Source organism: Quercus suber, unplaced genomic scaffold (genome assembly GCF_002906115.3).
Source record: "Quercus suber isolate HL8 unplaced genomic scaffold, Cork oak 2.0 scaffold_92, whole genome shotgun sequence".
Classification (NCBI taxonomy): domain Eukaryota; kingdom Viridiplantae; phylum Streptophyta; class Magnoliopsida; order Fagales; family Fagaceae; genus Quercus; species Quercus suber.
In genome coordinates, this window is record NW_027069557.1 from 1,399,521 (window position 1) to 1,420,739 (window position 21,219).

At 33.8% G+C, this 21,219-nt stretch overlaps 2 protein-coding genes across 3 annotated transcripts; one reads left to right on the top strand and one right to left on the bottom strand.

Annotated features, from left to right (window-relative positions):
* The first annotated feature begins 1,047 nt into the window (after positions 1-1,047).
* LOC112015276 (uncharacterized) lies at positions 1,048-2,274 on the top strand. Its single transcript, XM_024047667.2, has 2 exons — positions 1,048-1,550; positions 2,268-2,274. Exons 1-2 carry the CDS (start codon positions 1,048-1,050, stop codon positions 2,272-2,274), a joined length of 510 nt encoding a protein of 169 aa, XP_023903435.2.
* Positions 2,275-6,593: 4,319 nt separating this feature from the next.
* On the bottom strand, positions 6,594-20,457 carry LOC136067957 (topless-related protein 4-like). 2 transcript variants are annotated; one of them, XM_065774460.1, is made up of 14 exons: positions 20,359-20,457; positions 20,040-20,144; positions 19,665-19,844; positions 19,401-19,514; positions 14,149-14,307; positions 13,904-14,039; positions 13,538-13,678; positions 11,330-11,428; positions 11,059-11,238; positions 10,808-10,936; positions 10,610-10,705; positions 8,229-8,420; positions 7,231-7,397; positions 6,594-7,105 (listed from the first exon to the last, which is right to left on the bottom strand). In XM_065774460.1, the coding sequence occupies exons 2-14, from the start codon at positions 20,117-20,119 to the stop codon at positions 6,928-6,930; spliced, it is 1,851 nt and encodes a 616-aa protein (XP_065630532.1). In that variant the 5' UTR covers positions 20,120-20,144; positions 20,359-20,457; the 3' UTR covers positions 6,594-6,927. The 2 variants fall into 2 exon arrangements, with proteins under 2 accessions (XP_065630532.1, XP_065630533.1); XM_065774461.1 differs by having other exon boundaries at positions 20,040-20,183; positions 20,359-20,451.
* Positions 20,458-21,219: the final 762 nt, after the last annotated feature.

A 21,219-nucleotide genomic window follows, 5' to 3' on the forward strand; every position in this document is an offset into this window, starting at 1 on the left:
ATGTTCGCTATTTTGCTCCCTAAAGGCTTGTGTGACCAACTTAATGCTTCAATTCGTAGATTTTGGTGGAATCCAAATGCAAAATCTGGTCCATACTGAACTCTGATGTCATGGTCGTCTTTATGTTGGCCCCAAAAGGAGGGAGGCTTGGGTTTCAGAAACTTCTGGGACTTTAACCAAGCTCTCCTCTCCAAATTTGGCTGGTGGATTGTTTCAGGAAAGGATTGCCTTTGTGTTCATGTGTTGAAAGCAAAGTACAAGGTTTGAAATAATTGGCTTTCCCTCTCCTTTTCAGGTAAAGCTTCTCCTTTTTGGAAAAGTTTAATGGGCATCAGAAACCTTGTAGCTAAGACAACTTGCTTTCAAGTTGGGAATGGTGCTTCAATTCGAATCTAGTCTGATCCTTGGATTCCCAACCTCCCAGGCTTTATTCCTTCTCCTAAAGAGGGGGCTAACTTTGGCCTTGGTGGTTTCGTAACTACTAACGCCAGAGCAAAGAAATTGCGACATGGCCAAATTAAATTATTTTTTTGAAGAATCGGTGGTTAAGCTAATTCTAAGCATTTCTATCCCTATTTTCCAAAAGGAAGATTGCTGGGCTTGGACAGCTTCAAACTCTGGATTGTTCTCTGTTAAATCTGCTTATTGGCTTTCGAGGTCAGATTTGGAAGACAAAATTACATAAGCGTTTCAAGATGCTTCTTTGGAGAATTGCTACTAACTTGCTACCATCTAAAGAGATAATTAGCAGATTTAATGAGAGTATGGATTTATGCTGCCCTCTCTGTAGTTCAGCAATGGAGAGAACCTTGTATTTATTCACAGCATGTCCCTTTTCTAAATCATTGTGGTACCAAAGCCAATGGGGGTTGAGAATGGAAGTTTTGAATTTTGAATCCCCTTCGAAGTTTGTCAATTTCCTTCTATCTCTGAATTTTGCGAATAATCTGTTGACTAGCCAAAGAAAGGACTTTTTTTTTTTTTTTATTTGGTGCCATCCTCTATGATGTTGTTTGGAAGCAGAGAAACTGTTCCATATTTGAGAACATGGACATAAATTTGGAAGGAGTTGCAGCCAGAATTTTCAACCTTTTTGTTAAGCATAAAAGTGCTAGACCCCCCTTTGTTAGACCTCAAGTTTTTGTAGCAACCTCGGGTTGGAGTTTTCCACCAAGGCATGGCTTAAAAATAAATGTAGATGCTGCAGTAGGTCCAAGATTCTTTGTCATTGCTGCAGTCACAAGAGATTGGAGAGGGAAAGTGGTTTTTGCTGGTTCAAGGAAAGTGAACACCACCATCCCTCTTCAAGCTGAAGTGGAAGCAGTGAGATGGGCGCTCTCTTTTGTTCCGGACTTGAGGTGTGATTCTGTCTCTGTGGAAACAGACTCTCAAGTCATGGCCAAACTCCTCTTTAACTCAACAACGCCTGCCCCTTGCACAATCAAGTTTTTATGCCCTGATTTGAGGTCCGTTTTGTCTAGTTATAGTAATGTAGCTGTTAGATGGGTGCCTAAGATCTGTAATGAGGCTGCCCACATTTTAGCCATGTGGTCTTTTTTTTTTTTGCAATTTTTATGGCTCTTTTGATGTTAGCTTTAGCCCGGACTGTTTCTCATCTATTGTGTTGAGAGAGTCCAGTGGCTTGTTGTAGTTGTTTCTTTCTTAATAAAAGTTTTTGTTTAAATAAATAAATAAAGGAAGCACCAAAGGTGCTAATTATTGGTCCCTGAAAAATAAACAATGTAATTAAGAAGCATGTACACATTTGAAGTTCCTATAAAAGTTATTAAAAAAAAAAAAAAAAAGTAGTACCTTTGCAATAGTTATAGGAGCCACTCTAGAGGTATCAATAGATTGATTTTCAATAGAATGCAGAAGCCATACACCATCAACATTTGCAAGTATTTTGATTCCATTCTCACTTGTTGACACAGCAAGTAGTACCCCATCCTTGTTAAACTGACTGCAAGGAGCAGCCTAAAAGATCTTCAAGTTAAAGATTGTTAAATTATAAGAGTTTCAAAATACTGCCACGCACATCTAGAAAAGGGCTTCCATGGGCATTACGGGTAATCCACCATAGTAATTATCAATAGGTAACTATTGTCCATGTCCCAAGATTATATTTTAAATGCATCACCGGGAGCCAGGAACTGGCTCTTCATTGTATCTATTAAGTTATAGTTTTTCACATAACATTATATTGGCTTTATTTCATGACAAAAAAATGTTGTAATTGCATTAATTTATTTCCTTGTATTTTGTAGGATTTAATTGTAATGTGTATAGTATTAAGTTGGTGAAGATTATACAAGACAATTGATGTTGTGACTGACTCATAAGTAGACAACTCGCGAAAGGTCACGTGAGAAGCACACACTAGAAGCTGAACAATCTTTTGCCAAGTTGTATTTTGCGAGTCATTTTGCGACTTGGCCAAGCCACGAGTGACCCGTAAAACTCTCTGCCTAGATGATTTTAAGCGTGATTTTTATACTCTTCACACATACTATATATACCCTCATTATCCACAAAATTGTAAGGAGACTATTCAGAAGAAAACCCTAGAGAAGTTTCTACAATACCCACCTTGTTAGAGAAAGCTATACATCCTCAAGAGAGAAATCTTTGTAGTCTATTCTCCTCCCCTCTCCCATTGCTATACCTTGAAAGGAGATTTGTACCCAAACATAACCCACATCTATTCAGAGTGTAGAGAGTATTTTAGAGCTTAAAAAGCATTGGGTATTTGCCAAAATAAGCCGGTGAGGCTTAGCTGTGCAATCATACGGTATTGTTGGATCTAGATAACTAGTGAAGACAAGACTTCGAGAAGTCCGTTGGTAGTTGGAGCTTGGAGGGTTCAAGTACTTTAGGTAGATTAGGCTTGAAGGGTCTTTTTGGTATCCTTGTACTTCAACTTATTCACTAGTAGATTATTTTGGTTTAGAGGGCCGCGGAGAGGTTTTTCACCGAATTCTTTGGTTTTCTCTTTGATAACACATTGCCATATTATCTTGGTTTTGCTATTCTTTTACCCACTTCCCTTTTCATTTTAGTATTGTACCTATTTGTTCATCCATGCAATTGTTGAATACTTCAATTGATTAATTTGTTAATCACATATATTCTGCATTAAGTGTGTTAAGCATAAAATTAATAAGTCGTAATTAAAAATTGGGAAAATTATTGAATACTCCGAGAGTACTATAAATTCGTACTCCCCCTCTCACATGAATTGTGGGTCCTACCATAAATTTAATTAGTAGGACTCATAGTTATGTGAGAGGAGGGACTACACATTTATAGTACCTGAAGAGTACCCAATAATTACCCTTAAAATTGGGGGTCTAATCAAGCTCTAGTTATTTGCAATATCAAACTTTCAAAGACCATGATTCACACGCTTGATAGTCACTTGATGTTCATCCAATTCCAAAAGGTATGATCGTCCTTCTTTACTAGTCTCACATATGAACAGCCTTCTATGCACAAAATAAAAGAAACATGAGCAATTGCTCGATCATTTTGAAATTTTGATAGAAATAAGCAATTAGATCAATAGTAAAACATCATTACTACCTTTTCCCGTTAGCACTGAAGGCCATTTTCTTGCAAGATTGGCCCCATATGCGACAGTTAAGTAGTTGACTTAAGCGATCATCTAACCAAGCCTTAATTTTCCCATCAAGAAGAAGATAATTTCTTCTATCAAAGGAAAGAAAAAAAGAAATTCTCTTCAATAATTTTCCACACATTTGTAAAACAATAGAATGGAATACATCCCTATAAGCATTCCCATCTACCCACAAAACTGGGATTAAAATCCCATTGCATCCCATTCTTCAAATATCCTCATTCTCCAGGTTGTATGCATCTATATATCTAAAAGTTGAAGCGTAATATTTATTGTTGCTACGCTCCGATTGAGCCACCTCAACAACCACGTCATTATCCTTTTTTGTTTCTAAGATTTCCTATATATTTTTTAAACATTTTCTCATTTAATAAGGTGACTTAAAAACTCTATTATTTAAAAAAAATATCTTTTAACCATTATTTTTATTATTTATTTTCCAAAACTCTCACTCCCTTTTACCTCTTCATCTCCCCCACTATTTTCTACCTTAATATCATTCATTCTCTTCCATTTTATCTTCCTTTATTTTGACTCTTCTTATCCTCAACATATTACTATAAATTTGACATTTTTTTTTTCATTCTATGCATATTTTTCTCACACAAATAAGGTTACTTCTCTCTCTCAGAGAGAGAGAGAGAGAGAGAGAGAGAGAGAGAGAGAGAGAGAGACAATTTGTTTTTCATTTTTTTTATTTATTGTATCCATACGTAGGTTGATGAATTTTTGTGTTAATTACAATTCTAATTTGGGTTGGTGTGATTTAGTTTTGTGTTTTAAGTTGTTATGTTTTCTATTCTCTTTGGTTATTAAATATTATCCTACTGCATTGTACACATAGTATATAATAATATAATGTTATTATATTACATAGAATGATTTGGATAATTTGATGTTTATTGTTATATATTTTATTTTTACTCTTTTTTCTTCTTATCTTATTTTATTCAATATTTAAATTCAGTCACATCCTCCATACTTATGCAACACAAATCAAGAAAATTGCTAAACACACACTTGTCTTCCTTTACCATACATTAGGAGAATCAAAATATTTGTGTGATAAAGGGTCATATAATTTATAATTTAGGTAGTACTCTTTAAATGTGACTAGGCCTATAGATTGAACAATTTGTAGTCTTATAAGGATATTGAGAATGGATTTTCTGAATCAAGACTAAAAAAGTGTGGACTACTATATATCATTTAGATTTTTTTTTTTTTTTAAAAAAATCTTCATCATAGATATATATATATATATATATTTTGCCACAAATTTAAATCACGCAAACTTAATAATTTTATATTATGTGTTAGCATCATGTCTGCTTCTTCTTCTTCTTCTTCTTCTCAAAAAAATTATGTATTATCTTTAAATGATGCCAACAATATTGATCTTATGGGAAAAATTACATTAAATATTGAGAAAAAATTGTTTTTTATTACAGTTTACTAAAAATGCTTTTTGAAAATTTAAACATTTTTATTTTTCATATCACTAACGTGTTTTACAATTATCACATGTGATAACTTAAGTTTTAATATTCTTAAGTTGTTTCGGCATAAAGAAAAATAAATTTTAAAAAAAGGTTGTCACAATTATATAGTTCTAGGTAAATTTTAAATAAATTACCAAACTTGATAATTTGCAAATGATGGAACTATTCGCAATTGTATTTGCACAATTATATAGTTCTAGGTAAAGCAATCAAGCAAACTTTTAGTCTTCAAAAAACACATATCTACTAGTGGTTAAACGTTCATCTTGAGCAATTTTAACTTTTCCTATAATTTTACCTCTACATATTCATCTATTTTAATTTAGATTAAAAAAAAAACTTTAATTTAGATACTTATAAGTAAACAATGAAATAATGATTAATGAATAATTAAAAAAAAAATCATCTTTACATATTTATCTTGTGTGGTCTATTATAATTTAGATGATTATAACTTAATAATGAAGTCTATAAACAAGCTAATTAAAACAATCTCATTTTTAAAATTCAAAAAGTTCCCATTTCTTTTTTCACAAAAAGGCCTTTTACATTTCCTTGAAGTTTTTATTTTTTATTTTTTTTTATTTTTTTTACGTTAACATACCACTAACCTAACCGTTCATATATTAAAAAAATTTAATGCTCATTATTACTTCTGTGAAGATATTATGGATGTCTTAATTGATTGAGACCAAACTAGAAAATGCCTTTGATATTTGCTTCAAAAAAAAAAACCTTTGATATACCACTAATGTAAGTTACGTAACTACATTATGACTTTTAATCATATCAATAGGCAACTGTCATACAAAATTAAGAATTTTAAAGAATAATGAAGAAAAATGCAAATTGTATTTTTAGGTGCCTATTGATATGATTAAAAGTCATATTATAAGAAGTTATTTATATGAAATAAAATTATATAATGTTAAGTCTCAAAGGAGAAATTGAATATTTGACTTTAATTGCATTAATGTTAAGTCTGAAATATTTGACTTTAATTGCATTTTGTACTGTAAATGCAAATTAAGAATTTTAATTGCATTTTGTGACATGTATTTGTGTTTTTCTTTTTTTTTCCCCAAGAGAACAAGAAGAAAAATGGTGAATATAATAGGTGCTTCTTTTTTTTTTTTTTAACTCCAAAGAAAAGTCGTATTCCTTTCGCATGAAATCAATTTTCTTGTCCTTTTCCCTCGCCAAAATGACCAGAGAGACATCACCACACAAAATGACCCTCGTTCTTAAACTAAGATTTGTTTGAACCAGTCATGCCTTGGATCATTTTACACATTCGTGACATTGGACATTGATGATTGATTCATCAATTCGAAGAGTGCAGCACTGCAGCTCCAAATGTACAAAACATGCTGGTTGCACAAACATAAAGCAAATAGGTATAGAGGGTGCTTGACCAATTAAAGCCGATAAAAAGGAATAACTAAATAAGTTAATAAGTTCAATCAATACCTTCCACTATCATGATAAATTTTTGCTGAGTTCCTAAACATTCAAGATTATTATTCAGTATTATTTTAAGAGGTAAATATGTCTCCCTCTGCCCTAATAACTGCTCTCCTCTATGCCTCTTCTATCGTAATATCAACACTACTGTACATTTTCTTTTGTATGTATTGAACTATGGAAGAATTTCTAGTCTTAAACCACTGGTTGATGAAAGCTTTATCATCTGAGCACCTAAAAAACCTAAATATTTGCAGTTACCTTTTGGAATAAAAAAGGGTCTATAAAATTGATGTGTGCATGCTCATTAGTTAAAGCCCTGAATCATCCTGAACCAGCTGCAGAGTTGACGCTAGGACCAACACCACTTTTGAGTGGAGGTGCGACACACCAGCTTCCCCCTGATTCTGGGGGCTCAATAACATGTACTCCACCATCAGTTAATCCGATTGCAAATTGATTAGGTTCAGACGGATGAGCCGCAATAACAACTGGATAAACCCTAGTGATGTCCAACAGTAGCATCAGTTAGAAGAAAGCAAACCGTGGAGTATATAAATTTACTTTGATTACAAGCACCCATAAACCATATAGTTCTTAAGAGTTATGAACAACATCAAGGCGCACCTGGGATTAAGAGGTATATATGCAGCAGGAGTAATCCTAGACCTCAGTTGGAGGGTTGTGGCAGTAAGGACACACACACTACCATCTTTAATGCTTGTGTAGATTAACTGACCATCACATGAATATGAAGCATCTGTGACTGAACCACTTGATTCTGGAGGAAACCACTGTCACCAATAAAATTTATTAATAAAAAAAAAAATTAATACCAAGATATTTTCAACATAACTAACTACTGGTAATGCAAAAAAAATAACCGGTTTTCCCTCCATAAAAAGCATGCAGATTTGAGCATTTACAGAGCTATTTTCAACACAGGAGATATTGGCTCCATTCTTTTTCAGCATAAAATATTATCAGAAAAAACGTTGTGTCTTCCAATGTTCAGTGTGTCGCAATCGAAATTGCTAGTCAATAGCAAACGTTTTCATGGTTAAAAAACAATTACATTAGAATGTTAGAAAATAGTTTATGCTTTCAAAAAATGTATACAAACTCATGACAAAGCATGCTACCTTATCCCCCTCCCCCAAAAAGCTCCTTTGTGCTACCACCATTACCTCCCTCCCCCAATCCCTTGTGTCACCTTCCTCACCTCCATTTTTCAACCACTACCTTCCCCCTACTCTCCCACACTGCCATCACCACCAATCACCTCCCTCCCCCTCTACCTCTATTACCAAAATCATTGCTTAATATTTTTTGTGATTTTGTTGGTATTAATATAAATCATTTCAGAGCAACCAAATACTAGAAAATTATTTTCAAGGTTTGAACCAAACAACTAAAATAATCGTTTTTCTTGAAAATTATTCATACTGAAAATATTTACCCAATGAAAATGTATTACATTGAAAGAACCCTGATTCATATATATCATGACTTAACATTTAACAATCAAACAATTCTATCATAAAAGCACAAAAATATGACATACAAAACTCATTAATGCTTAATAATTATAACTTTTCGTAAAAAGAAAATTATGCCTCACAGACCTGCATAAGGCAATCCAACCTTGGTGCCTCATATATGGCTATTTGAGTTTCATGGACAGCCAGTACATGTATCTGATCTTGGTGAAATTGAACACCGGTTGGTGCAAGAGGAGATGATGATTCACGTCCATGGGGAATATACAAGAATCTTCTAGTATGCATCTCCCATCCGTCCATGCTCCACACGCACAACTGGAAATCAGTACCCAAAAACCAAAAAAATAAAAATAATAATTAATATTGCAAATTTTTTCAATTCAGTCACCCATGCACAAAAAAATAAAGACACGATACAATAATATTTCTCATTTCTAGCATTTGCCACCACACCTTAATGGAAAATTAAGTACACTGTAATTTCATGATGCTTCTTAACAAGCATCAACACACAGCTGGAATCAGTACACAAAAACAAATAATTAAAATGTATTAATATGGCATACTTATTCAAGTCAGTCACCCATCCAAGTAAAATCAAGACATACAACACAAAAATATTTCGGATTTCTTGCATCTGCAACTATGATGCAGTGGAAAATAGAATGCTTCATATTAAAAGTGAGAAACTCTTTGATTCATTATTTGGATGGATAGTAAGGAAGAAGCATCTCAAGCTCAGGAGGGAAAAAAATTCTCAGCCTCAAACATGAGACTCAAAGATGTAATTTTTCATTCAATGCCAAAAGGCTTCCTTTAAAATGGCTAAACATTGCTACCTATACACCAACGAATTAGTTAGGACAACATAATCAAAACTATCTAACTCATAAGCATATATAGATGAATTAGTCACATGCTAAAATAATTACAAACTATAAATAACACAACATTTATCCCACATGTCTAAATCAATTAAGCACATGTCTAATCCTAATCAATTGTGCACACAGTTAAAATATTTGATCACATGTTCTAAAAGATAGCCTTGCTTGAAAAGTAAACTTGGCCACACAGTTAGTCCTATTGGAGTGTCTTGATTCTGCCACCTTATGGCCACATCGTCCAGGCACACTCAGCCACATCATTATGCTTGCTTCATATGAATAAGGGATTAAGGCTGCATCAAACTACACCTTAATGGCAAATTGAGTACAGGAAAATTGCATGATGCATCTTAATAAGCGTCAAGCTACATACTCATCTTAAAATAAACCTACAGTTTGATGAAGCATATACTCTGGTTGCAATGATTTATAAAAGAGATTAAAAAATAATTGAGAAAACTGTACAGTAGATGCCATTGTTTACATTATCTCATACTACCAAAAAACAAAAAGCACGATATAAAGCACATGAAAAAAAAATGTTATTCCAAACAGACATGAATTTTTTTCTATGATAGAACTTTCACAGAATCAGGAATTTTTTCCTCTATATTCAGACATGTAGACTGAACATAAGCATAGATATTGATAAAATTTAAAGCTCCTGCTCCTGAAATATTCTTCAGAAAATTAAAAGCTTCAATGTTTCTGTAGACTTTGACTAGTTGTTCTTAGTTTCAGGAAACCTCAGCTTTGATTATCACATTATAAATTCAGCTTAAATTATTACAATTATTAACATTATTCTACAATTGACCTCTTCCATTAAACAAAAATTCCAGACTAGAGTTTTGACACCAACATCCCAAAAAATTTTTGTCCTTGACTCACCTTTGGCTTCTTTCTTCTAATATAAATCCATGGACAATGACCAGACTAAAATTTGTGTATCCAAATATATAATACAGGAAAAGTCAGTTGTATTACTTGGGAAAATATTTGCAAAATACCCAATCTTTATTGTTGTGCACATAAAATTTCTTTTGGTCGATTCACTTCAGTGCAATTTGTAAACACAAATAATGCATTCAACTTTGAATGATCACCATAAATGAAGCACCAAAATAAAATTAACTTCTTATTGTAAAAACACATAGGAAGCCACATAAGAAGATGAGATTGGAAATCAAGTACAGTAAAGGAGACAGTAGACAAAAACAAGTAAAGGAACAAACTCAAAGTAGGAAAAAAAAGAAGGGGGGAAAATTCGATAAAATATTATATGCAAATATGTCATGTCAAATTAGACATAGAGTTGAAAAATCAGCCCAGTACATATTAATTGTAATATATTAGAAGGTGACATTGTACTAAAATATGAAAAACTCAAAAATAAAAAAGGTACAGGGCCATTGCCTCTTAGGCCCTCAGGCAGTTTACACAATTATGAATCAGAAAATGACAGCTTTAAATGTTATTTTCCATTAATTAAACCTCTTGTGTTCACCATAGAAGCTCACAGGTATATACTCATGCAAGTACACCCCACAAGCATGCGCACACAAGCTCATAGAGAGAGAGAGATTCTATTCATTTCACAATTTTTAAAGAATATACCTGAACATCAGCTCCTGATGATACAAGAACATTTAAATCATTAGAAAAGGTTAGGCCAGTTACTCTTTTCTGATGACCTTTGAGCTCGCTTTTGACCTGTCCAAATATAACATAAAAAATTTTAAGTGTCACTATTTTGAATTTCATAAACACATTTCATGTTGGTTGAATAATATAGGTCTTTGTTCAAGCTACTACCTCATCAATTCTGATATTGTAGATATGAATCGAATAATCATCAAAGCCTATGGCAACAATGTTGTTGTCATTTGGGTGGAAAGCAACAGATGTTGCCGCAGGTGGTGGGGACATGAATGTTGTCATTGTCTGCACAACAAATGCTTGGGTTCATTTAAAGATGGAGTAAAAAAGTCGGAATGTGTTCCCATTATAAACCTTCTAGGCAATTGGACCCCTAGAAAGGTACTAGATATATTAAATGACATTACCTTGAATGTAGTTATATTAAAAAGGGAAAATTTTCCACCAGACGTTGACAAAAGATAAGAATCATTCTTCGAAAGAGCAAAACATGGAACAGCATGTTCAAGATGTGTGTCACTTATATCATTGGTCATTAATATTCCATTGGGCGGTTGCCACAATTGTGGTGGCACACTAGAAGTTGCCTACAATAAGAGAAGCATTAGTAAAGTGCTAAGTGTATTACAATAACAATATAGTTGGGCATGCTGCCCTTAATAACAAAGGCATCCATACCTTCCCATCACTTGTCTGCCATTTCCAAAGTTTGTGTACAGCATTAAATGCTAATGCCAAAATGGCACCTCCCATGTGTGTATATGCCAACCCAATAATCTGAAATGGAAAAGGAACTGTTACAATTAAGGATAAAAAAAAACATTATAGAATTAACTTGAGGGATTCTTTCTTTGACCTCCTTTCTCTCCATTTTAGAACATATTCTCAAAAACATTACTTACGAATTCTGGGAAGTGGATAGTAAACTTAAACCAGGACATGATTGACAGTAGACAAATACAGACCCTTGGACTTGAAATAAGTTCCTATTTTGAAACACTACAAACAAACAAACAAAATTTCTATAATATTGAAAAAGGAGATTAAAAGTATATGATTTAATAACCGCTTGGTTCACTTAAACATCAGTTTGGCCAGTTTAAGCCTGAAAATGATCCAACAGGCTTATAATTCAAAAGCTATAGACTTATATTCAAAGTACACAATCAATAAGTGATTATCTATATTTAAAATAAAATATGAATAATAAGAACAGGATGGGTTACCATGTCAGAGAATTAGTTTTTTGGAAATTAATTTCAGAATATGATAGGTCCATGAGCCTAAATAAAACACATACTGGAAATATAAAATGATACCAGAGCTGAAAAAATTGTTGGGCCAATTAAATTTTTAATTATATATGTTAAGGGTAGTTTCAAATTAAATCGAATAGTTTCAAGGTTTCAAATTAAACCCTAAAGTATAAGTTTGTTTCAAATCGAACCCTAAAGTTTTAATATCATACCCTAAAGTATAGGATTCAATTTAAGAATAACAAAACTATAGTGTTTAATTTGTAGAATTATATAATACTTCGAAACTATTGGATTTAATTTGAAGTCATCCCTAAAGTACAAGGTTTAAAACGTAAATTGTTCCAAATTTTTTGGTTAGAGAAAATAAAGTAGAAACTTCGTGTCTATAAAACCAAAGGCCAAGATAACCAACATATATAATAACCATGTGTATGACCTACTATCAAATGGACAACACTTGATCCTAGAGTGCTAAGATCATTGATACGGAGAAATGGGCAACACTTGTACAAAACAAATTTGTCATAAGACCTGCTCTAGGAAGACAGGTAAGGTAATTATACTAGCATCTCTATCACTGATCTTACATCAAAAGTATGACAATTTAAAACATAACATCTTCCATTAATCCAACACTTCCCATCTATCTTGTTTTTTATAATCCGCATAACAGTGGAAAAGCTTATAATAAAAAGCTATTGTGGGTGCATTCAAGATTTAAAGCAGAGACTTAAGACAAATTAGCCAAGTAGCATGGTGTTTCAAAAAATAAAAATAAACAAAACAACATATTAAGCTTTGTAGAGCAATGGTAGGATGATGAGAACACTAACAAGGCTCTGAGGGCCTTTGAGGCACAATATACAGTGTCAGTGAACCATGCGGTCAGAAACAACTTTTTTGATAAGAATGAGGTCAGAAACAATTTAATTTCTTGAAGTGCGCATTTACATAACAGTCAACAAACAAGGTCCAACAAAAATAGAATTGGTTAAAATGGATGGTACTAGTGCCCTGGAACCACAGAATCTCCATGAAATTTTCATCAAAGCATGGATCATGGATGTATTAAATAACTTAGTCTATGACTTGACTAGCAAAACATGAGTTTGAGGGCAGCCACACTCTGTATGACATTATCTGGCAAGAGATGAATACACCCTCCACTAAAGTTGCTTGCATATGATCCACCGTGGCACTAACAGTACTATACTAATCCAGACAAGAAGATATGTCATCAACTAATAATACAAAAGAAAAACCATTCACAAACAATCCAAAATGATCCTAACAAAATGGACTTGAACTTGCTGCAATATGCAATCATGTAAGCATTGATTCCCCCCACCCCCCAAATAAATGGATCAAGATCCCTCACACTCTTAGTACATAGTCATCAATGATCATAGTAAAAACTTAATCTGATCAATATTTTCAATGAAATATAGAAGTAAATATGGAAATATTTTGGCACACCCCTGCCTTGGAAGAAAAAGTATATATATGTTTTTTAAAGTCACCCAACTACCTAGAAAACTAAAGTTCAATTTATGCAGAATGATGGTAGAAAAAGAGAGGAATCACATCATATTAACCTTAATGGGGGGTTTAGGAAAAATATACTTACCCTTACAGGCAAGTGGCAGTCAGGAAGCCGCAAGGAACGAAGCTGAGATGGTTTGTTGAGTTCAGTCAGTTTCCAAGCCTTAGATATCTCTTCATCAGAATATTTTAATTTTGCATCTGGCAGGCTTCGGCTATCTCCATTCTAATGAATATAAAGAATTAAAAAAATGGACAAGAGAAAAACACATTGAGGTCCCAATGAAAGATTTAACACATGTAATTGTGCTGGCTGAAATGGCTAAAACAAATAGACAGCCAGGTAATATTTTTGATAAATATAGAACACCTTTATCCCCAAAATAGAAAACTTATTATATTTGACTTACACCATTAACACCTAGCGGAGGAAAGGCAGTAAGGCACTAACTTTTGGAATGGAATCCGCTAGAATTGCTACAGGAAGATAAGCACAAGGTGATTCTAAGCAAGTGTGGTCTTCGAAAAGAGTTCTGATGTCAGGGTTGAGCCTTGGGCGCTTGCAGAGATGGTGCTGCCAATTTAAGCTGCAATATAACAAGAATAACAATAGAAACAATCAGAGAAGGCAACAAAAACTTGACATTCCTATTGAAGGAAAGCATAAATAGTTATTTAGGAGACTGTTTTAATTACCTCTGATTGATTAATGTCCTCAGCCTCAAGTTTTTTAAGGTGGGAAATTGAAGCTTATCATGGAAAAGTGGATTTGCCTCAATCAACTTTTTTATCACAGCAAGCACTATAGCTCTTGCTGACTTAGTATCCCCATACTTGGATAGCTGCTCCTTCTCCCTGAAGAAGACAAATGTTTGCATGAAGTTCATACATCAGAATTACGCTAAAAGTCCCACTTTCTTTGAATCCAGCATACACAAAAAAAAAAATATTTGGAAAATATTTACGCTGAAACAAACAAAGCCTCATTTTAAGCAGAAAAGTATTGAATAACATCTTTTAAAAGGTGCTGGGTGTAATTTTGGAAAGTAATAGCTTTTTGTTTGAATACTAAATTATTGAATGCTCTCTTTGGAAAAAATTGAAATAATGATGATGCAATAACAAAAGGGGGTAGGGGGATAATATAGATTTGTACATGAATGGAGGAACAAGAGGTATACGTCTAAAATTAGATTCTCTGTTATTTAATGAAATTCATCAAGCTTGATAGATAGGTAAGTTAAATAGATAGATAAAGAAGTAACAGTATCATATACTGTCCTTTCCTTGTCGCACACTTTGACAAATTAATTTCAAATCACAATTCACAAATGTGACTCATTTTTCCTATCTCCCTGTAGGTAACTTGTTTCCAAGCAGGTCAACACTTGGTACCCTCATCTAACTTTCCCCATGTACAATTTGCTCAAAAGCTACAGTAACAAGCCTAGAACAATCCATTTTGTTTTGGAGTCCAGAAAGGACACAACATCCTGTAAAAATTCATTTTACACAATTTTTTTTTTTTTAATAAGTAAGAAAGATGTATATTCAAAAAGCTACCTCATGCAAAAAAAAAAACGCATAAGGCAAACCAAAGATTACAGAAAAAGAAACAAACGGACAAGAAAAACTAATTACAAAGAAGAGAACTAAGGAACAAAGGGAGAGAATCACTAGAGGTGAGTCCCCAAGCCCTAGATCATTCAAAAAGAGAACCACTAAAAGAAGCAAGCAACTGGTCATCGGATTTTTCCATGTCCTCAAAAGTCCGCCAATTTCACTCCCTCCAAATACACCAAATTAAGCATAATGGAACTAAATTCCAAATACTAGAAGAGTGCTTTCCAAACCAATTCCACCAACTGAAAAGAGTATTTGCAATTGATCTTGGCAAGCCCCATGAAATCCCAAAAGATCTAAAAACCAAGCTCCACAACCGATAAGCTTTTTCACAATAGAGTAGCAAATGATCCACTGTCTTCCCATTACAATGACACATAATGCACCAATCAACAAAATGAAGGCCTCTACCCCGCAAATTGTTGCCTGTAAGAATCTTATCACAAGCTGCGGTCCAAACAAAGAAAGAAACACGCCAAGGTGGCTTAACCTTTCAAATACCTTTCAAGAAAAGATAATGGGCAATGGACCTCGTAGCTTATTATAAAACGAGCGGATGTCAAAATCCCCATTCTTTGTCAACTTCCATCTCATACGATCTCCATTCTCAGTTGGAGGTAAATTAAATCCCCAGGTACCAAGGAATTCATCCACAACACCCATCACCCAATCATTTGGTTCTTGAATCAAACGAACATTCCAACTTCTCTGTTCCTCTATCCCCAACCGTTCAAGAGACGAGGCCACAGATGCCTCTCTATTAGTAGCAATCCCATACACAACTGAGAAGGTTAGTTGGAGTTATAAATCCCCACACCACCGATCTGTCCAAAACTTTACTCTATCCCCCAACCTTTTCGGATACTTCTCCACAAACCACACCCATGTACACCCCTACCCAGCTTGGAAGACCATCCCCCCACTCTTCCCCAAACTTCAAAGCTACAACCCTTCTCCAAAGCCGTGTCTCCTCAACCCCAAACTGCCATAACCATTTTCCTAGTAAGGCTTTATTAAAAGTAGTTAATTTCCTTACTCCCAAACCACCATTCGCCATAGGTGCACACACCTTATCCCACCCCACCAAATGTGTCTAAGCTTGGTAGAATCCCCAATGGATGCTAGGCAAAGTTGTACGTAAGGACTGATGATGTATAAATGATTCATATAAGCACAGAAAGGAGGTGCTAGCATTCTGCCACAGGCCTCACACTATTCATTCCTTGTATAGAAAGGGTGAATAAAAAAGGGCAAGAATGGTGTAGCTATGTCTCCACTAAAATCTTATCTCGAACAAAGTGACATCTACTTTGATGTGCTTGGTCCTCTTATGGGATATACAATTGAAAGCAATGTGTATAGCAGCTAGGTTATCACAGGATACTGGAATAGGTAGGTACTGTGAAGCCTAAATCCTAAAAGAAGTGTTTTAGCCATGTTTGTTCACTAATAGCACGTGCCATTGTTCTATATTATGCTTATGCACTCAATCGAGCAAATACATTTTGTTTCTTAGTTTTCCATGTCACAAGATTCCCTCTCAAGGTGGGATATCCCATGGTAGATTTTCTGTCTGAAGGTAATCCTGCCCAATTTGTATTGGTGTAACCTTCTACCTTAAGTTGAGTATTATTCATAAATAATATGCCCTGACCTAAGGCTTTCTTCAGTTACAGAATATCTGAATAGTAGCATCCCAGTACAGGATCCCCCACAAGGCTTCTAAGAACTAACTTATCAGTTATCACAGTTACAGCAAATAAAATATCCGGCCTTGTGATGGTGAGGTAGTTAGTTCCCCAACCGGCAACGGTGTCAGCTAGGATTGAAAACATTTCCCTATCTTATTAAGATTTTCTGATTTGGGTCCATAGGAGTATCCACAGGGCCCGAACCCAACAATCTAGTCTCCTCAATGATATCAAGAACATATATCCTTCAAGATTAACTGGTGCTGTGCTTGGATTTTACCCCTCAATACCTAATAAGTAGAGGAGCTCACCAAGGTCTTTAGTGTGAAAATGTCGCTCCAGGAATTGTTTCAATCAAGTAACACCATCAGAATCATTTCCTGTAATTACTATCGTATTCACATAGACAATATGCAGCATGTAACTGACATCAATATGTAAGTGGAAAACTTAATGACCCATTTGACAGCGATGGAGGCCGAAGCTTGAGACTCCCTAAAAGAACTTTCCAAACCAAGATCTTAGTGACTGCTTGAAACCACATAATGCCTTTTTTAATTAACAAACACAGCTATAATACTCCCCCTAAGAAATAAACCCCAGTGGTTGCCCCTTATAGACTTCCTCAAGAAGATCACCATGAAGAAAAGCATTCTTGATATCTATCTAATACAGCAATCAATCATGGTTAGCAACAAGGGATATCAGAACAGAGATGGAAGAGATCTTGGCCATGGGAGAAAATGTCTCATCATAATCAATACCATATGGCTATGTATAGCCTTTAGGCAACTAAAAAAGCTTTAAGGTGATCAACAAAGCCATTAAGGTGAAACTTAATGGTATAGACCCATTTACAACCGACAAATATGTTTGCCAAGAGGAGGAACAGATTTTGTGACATGTATAAATGGCGATTCTTTCACTAAGAAACACCATTTCATTGTGGCATGTGAGGACAAGTAGTTAGGTTGACAATGCCTTTGTAAAAAGATACAAGGTAAAGGATGTCTTCAAGACATATTCGTTGGCACTGTCGAATCGCAAGATACAGATTTTGTGAATAAATTAATTTTTCTTTCTTCGCAAAAAAATTGAAAGATAGACATTAAAATAGAATGATTTTTTATTTTTATTTTTTATAAGAGCAACTCATAATAGTTTTTCATTAAGAACAACCAAGTCATTCAAGAGTAGTCATCTACAAAAGTAACAAAATACTGAAACCGATTAGAGGCAACATGGAAAGGGCCCTAAACATAGACAGATAATGAAAAGAAAAAAGGAAAAAGAAAAAAAAAAGGAATCCCCAAATGAATCAAAGGCACAAGACTTAGGGCTCTAATACCATGTTAATGAATGATATATGTATAAATGATTCATATAAGCATAGAAAGGAGGGGCTGGAATTCTGCCACAGTCTTCATACTATTCATTCCTTATATAGAAAAGGTGAATAGAATAGGACAAGAATACCCTTTAAAGGGACAGCTGGTAGAGACTGCTCACCACCTATACAATACAAGGTAAAACCATAGTATATATTCCTATTTCTTTATCAGGGACAAAGCATAACACTAAATCAAAATTCACATCTCACAAATATCCATACTCTCTTTAGCATCCTCACTGGTGTTTTAACACATTGTTGTCTTTCCCTTCTATATTTGACCTTCACATAGTAGAAAATTCATGTAAATACCAATATCATCTACTTTTAACTTCTTGGTCTTGATTTGTAACTCAAAAAGACCTTAATCTTGGTAAGCTATAAACTCCATTAAATCCAAGGACATTACATCCTCCCTACCACCTCAATGCAGGTGTCTTTCAATAAAACTTCCATATTAAACTATGGGAAATGTTAACAAGCACCTGCAAAAGGTTGTTGTTAACAGGCACCTTACAGTGCCCGTTAACACAACCCTTAAACTATTACCAGAAAAAAGCTGAAACTGAACAATCAACAACCAAAAATACATAATCTAACACTCTTTACTTCTTTTTTTGGTTTCAAAGTATCATTTAATACTCTAATACATACCAATATTTTAGATAAATTTCAAATGTTAAGCCACAAGAAGAAACTAATAAAAAAAGAAAACATTTATAGATACATACACTCTTTAGATAATTGGCACTAGTAATCTATGCTACCTAAAGAAGTGCATGACTGTGTGTTTTTATTAATCTTTGTTATAAAAGGTACAGGAAGGCCCATTACAATCCAAAACCTCCAATCAAAAAAATGTAAAATGTTAAAGAATCAACACACACCTAAAGATGTGCTCTTCATTAATTAATACCAACATAAAATGCACCTTAAACAAGTTCAAGCCAAAAAATATTTCCACGAGGCACATTACATTTAAGCTTTTTCTATGATTTTTTATTCAATATTTTCTTTAAAAAAAAAAAAAAAAAACATGTTCTATGAGTTCCGGGAATCCTTGTGTCACAAACCAACAAATCAACCCAAGTGATACAGAATAATGAACCCATTGCACCGTTCTACCTTCCTTGTTTTCAATGTCTAATAATACAGGTTACTTTGATAAAACTTATACCACAAATCCCATAACGCACAACAATATAATCTATCAATATAGTTTCACCAAGAAACATTCAACATACCTAAAGTTTCCCAAGTTTAGAAGCAGTGCCATTTCCTTGAAAATCCCTTCATTAAATTTAGAGAACTCTTTCAAGTCCTTCACAAGAATCTCCACAGCTTTAGCATGGTCATGCCTGAAAAACAAAAACAAAAACCCAAAAAGGATAAGAATAACCACTTAGACAAAGTCATTATTCCCTGAAAACTTAGCGATACACAATTCATTTTGTGCAAAAAAGTATTAGCAAGTTTTACATTACCTAAAAAAAAATGAAGAAAGTTACCTATCCAGTGCTTCAAGGTATTTTTGCTTTCGAATCTCAAAGAAAATCTTCATTGAAAATTTATTATCTTCGACCTTAGTAAACCCAGAGATGTACTGCTCCACCTCGTCCCATTCACCATTGGTGACACATTCCTCAAAATACCTCATATTGAAGTAAAACCTGGACTCTTTCTCCAACCTTCATTCACACACACATACCCAAATACACAATCAGCATCAAAGCAAAGCAAACCCAACAATAAAAATAATTACTGAGTTCTTGAAAATCTCACTATACTCATCATTAGGCACAGATGAAAACTGAAAACCAAGAAAACACAAACTTGCATAGAAAAGGAAACAACACAGAATAGACAAGAAAAAGAATCCATACTTGTGAACAGTGTCCTTGAATTTCTCTTCTTCCAGAAACTGAAGTATCAGAAAAACAGCTTCTCTGTTCAGCGAAGACATATTTTCTTCCTATCCAAACACCCACCTAAAAATTAAGTAAAATAACCAATCATTCCTAATATCACTGCAAAAACCACACAAATTAGGGTTCCAATTCCCACAATTCCAAACCAAAACCACTCACAATCATCATATTCGTACTCATATATCATATACGCACACATTGATACAAAATATACCTGCATACATACATACGTACGTACATACATACATAATATATAGTATATATACACACACACCTTGTTTGGTTGAATTGAGTTGTAGAGAGAAAGTAGCAGCGAATGAAGACTGAGAGAAAGAGAGAGTGAGCGAAGAAGTGAAACTGAAACCAAAAAAAACCACACAAATTAGGGTTCCAATTCCCACAATTCCAAACCAAAACCACTCACAATCATCATATTCGTACTCATATATCATATACGCACACATTGATACAAAATATACCTGCATACATACATACGTACGTACATACATACATAATATATAGTATATATACACACACACCTTGTTTGGTTGAATTGAGTTGTAGAGAGAAAGTAGCAGCGAATGAAGACTGAGAGAAAGAGAGAGTGAGCGAAGAAGTGAAACTGAAACCAAAAAGAAAATGAGCAGCAATGATAAGAACTCTGTTTTATATATATATATATATATATATTCTCTCTGACTAAGTTCTCTCACAGCGAGTGACCTGCTTATGCATAAAAATGAGAAAATAATTTTTTTTTTTAGAGTTCTTATAAATGAGCAGTGACTTTACCGGTTGTCTAACTAGAGCTAACAAAAAAATAATATCTTTATCACGCTTTTCAAATAAATCTTAATTGGTAAATTATTATAGATTTTAATTTAAATTTATTATTAAAATTAATTTTTTCATCCACTAGTAAAAATTACTTGTCACTTAAGATTTATTAAGAGAATGTTATTAATGTAGCATATCTCATATGTAAGTTTGTGTGATTATTACTCCATTTTTTAAGAAAAGTGTTACATATGTAATATTTTTACAATAAATCATAAATGGTAAGTTACTATTAGTTTTAATTTGAATTCATAACTTAAATTATTTTTTTGTATACCTGTAATAGCGAATAACAACC

Bases quoted from the DNA above. Each gene is read 5' to 3' on its own strand.
- LOC112015276 (XM_024047667.2), top strand. From the start codon at position 1,048: ATGGACATAAATTTGGAAGGAGTTGCAGCCAGAATTTTCAACCTTTTT.
- LOC136067957 (XM_065774460.1), bottom strand. From the start codon at position 20,119: ATGTCTTCGCTGAACAGAGAAGCTGTTTTTCTGATACTTCAGTTTCTG. The intron at 19,845-20,039 runs GTATGGATTCTT...GTGTGAATGAAG, and splicing joins TTCAAGGACACTGTTCACAA to GTTGGAGAAAGAGTCCAGGT. The intron at 19,515-19,664 runs GTAACTTTCTTC...TTTGTTTTTCAG, and splicing joins TACCTTGAAGCACTGGATAG to GCATGACCATGCTAAAGCTG.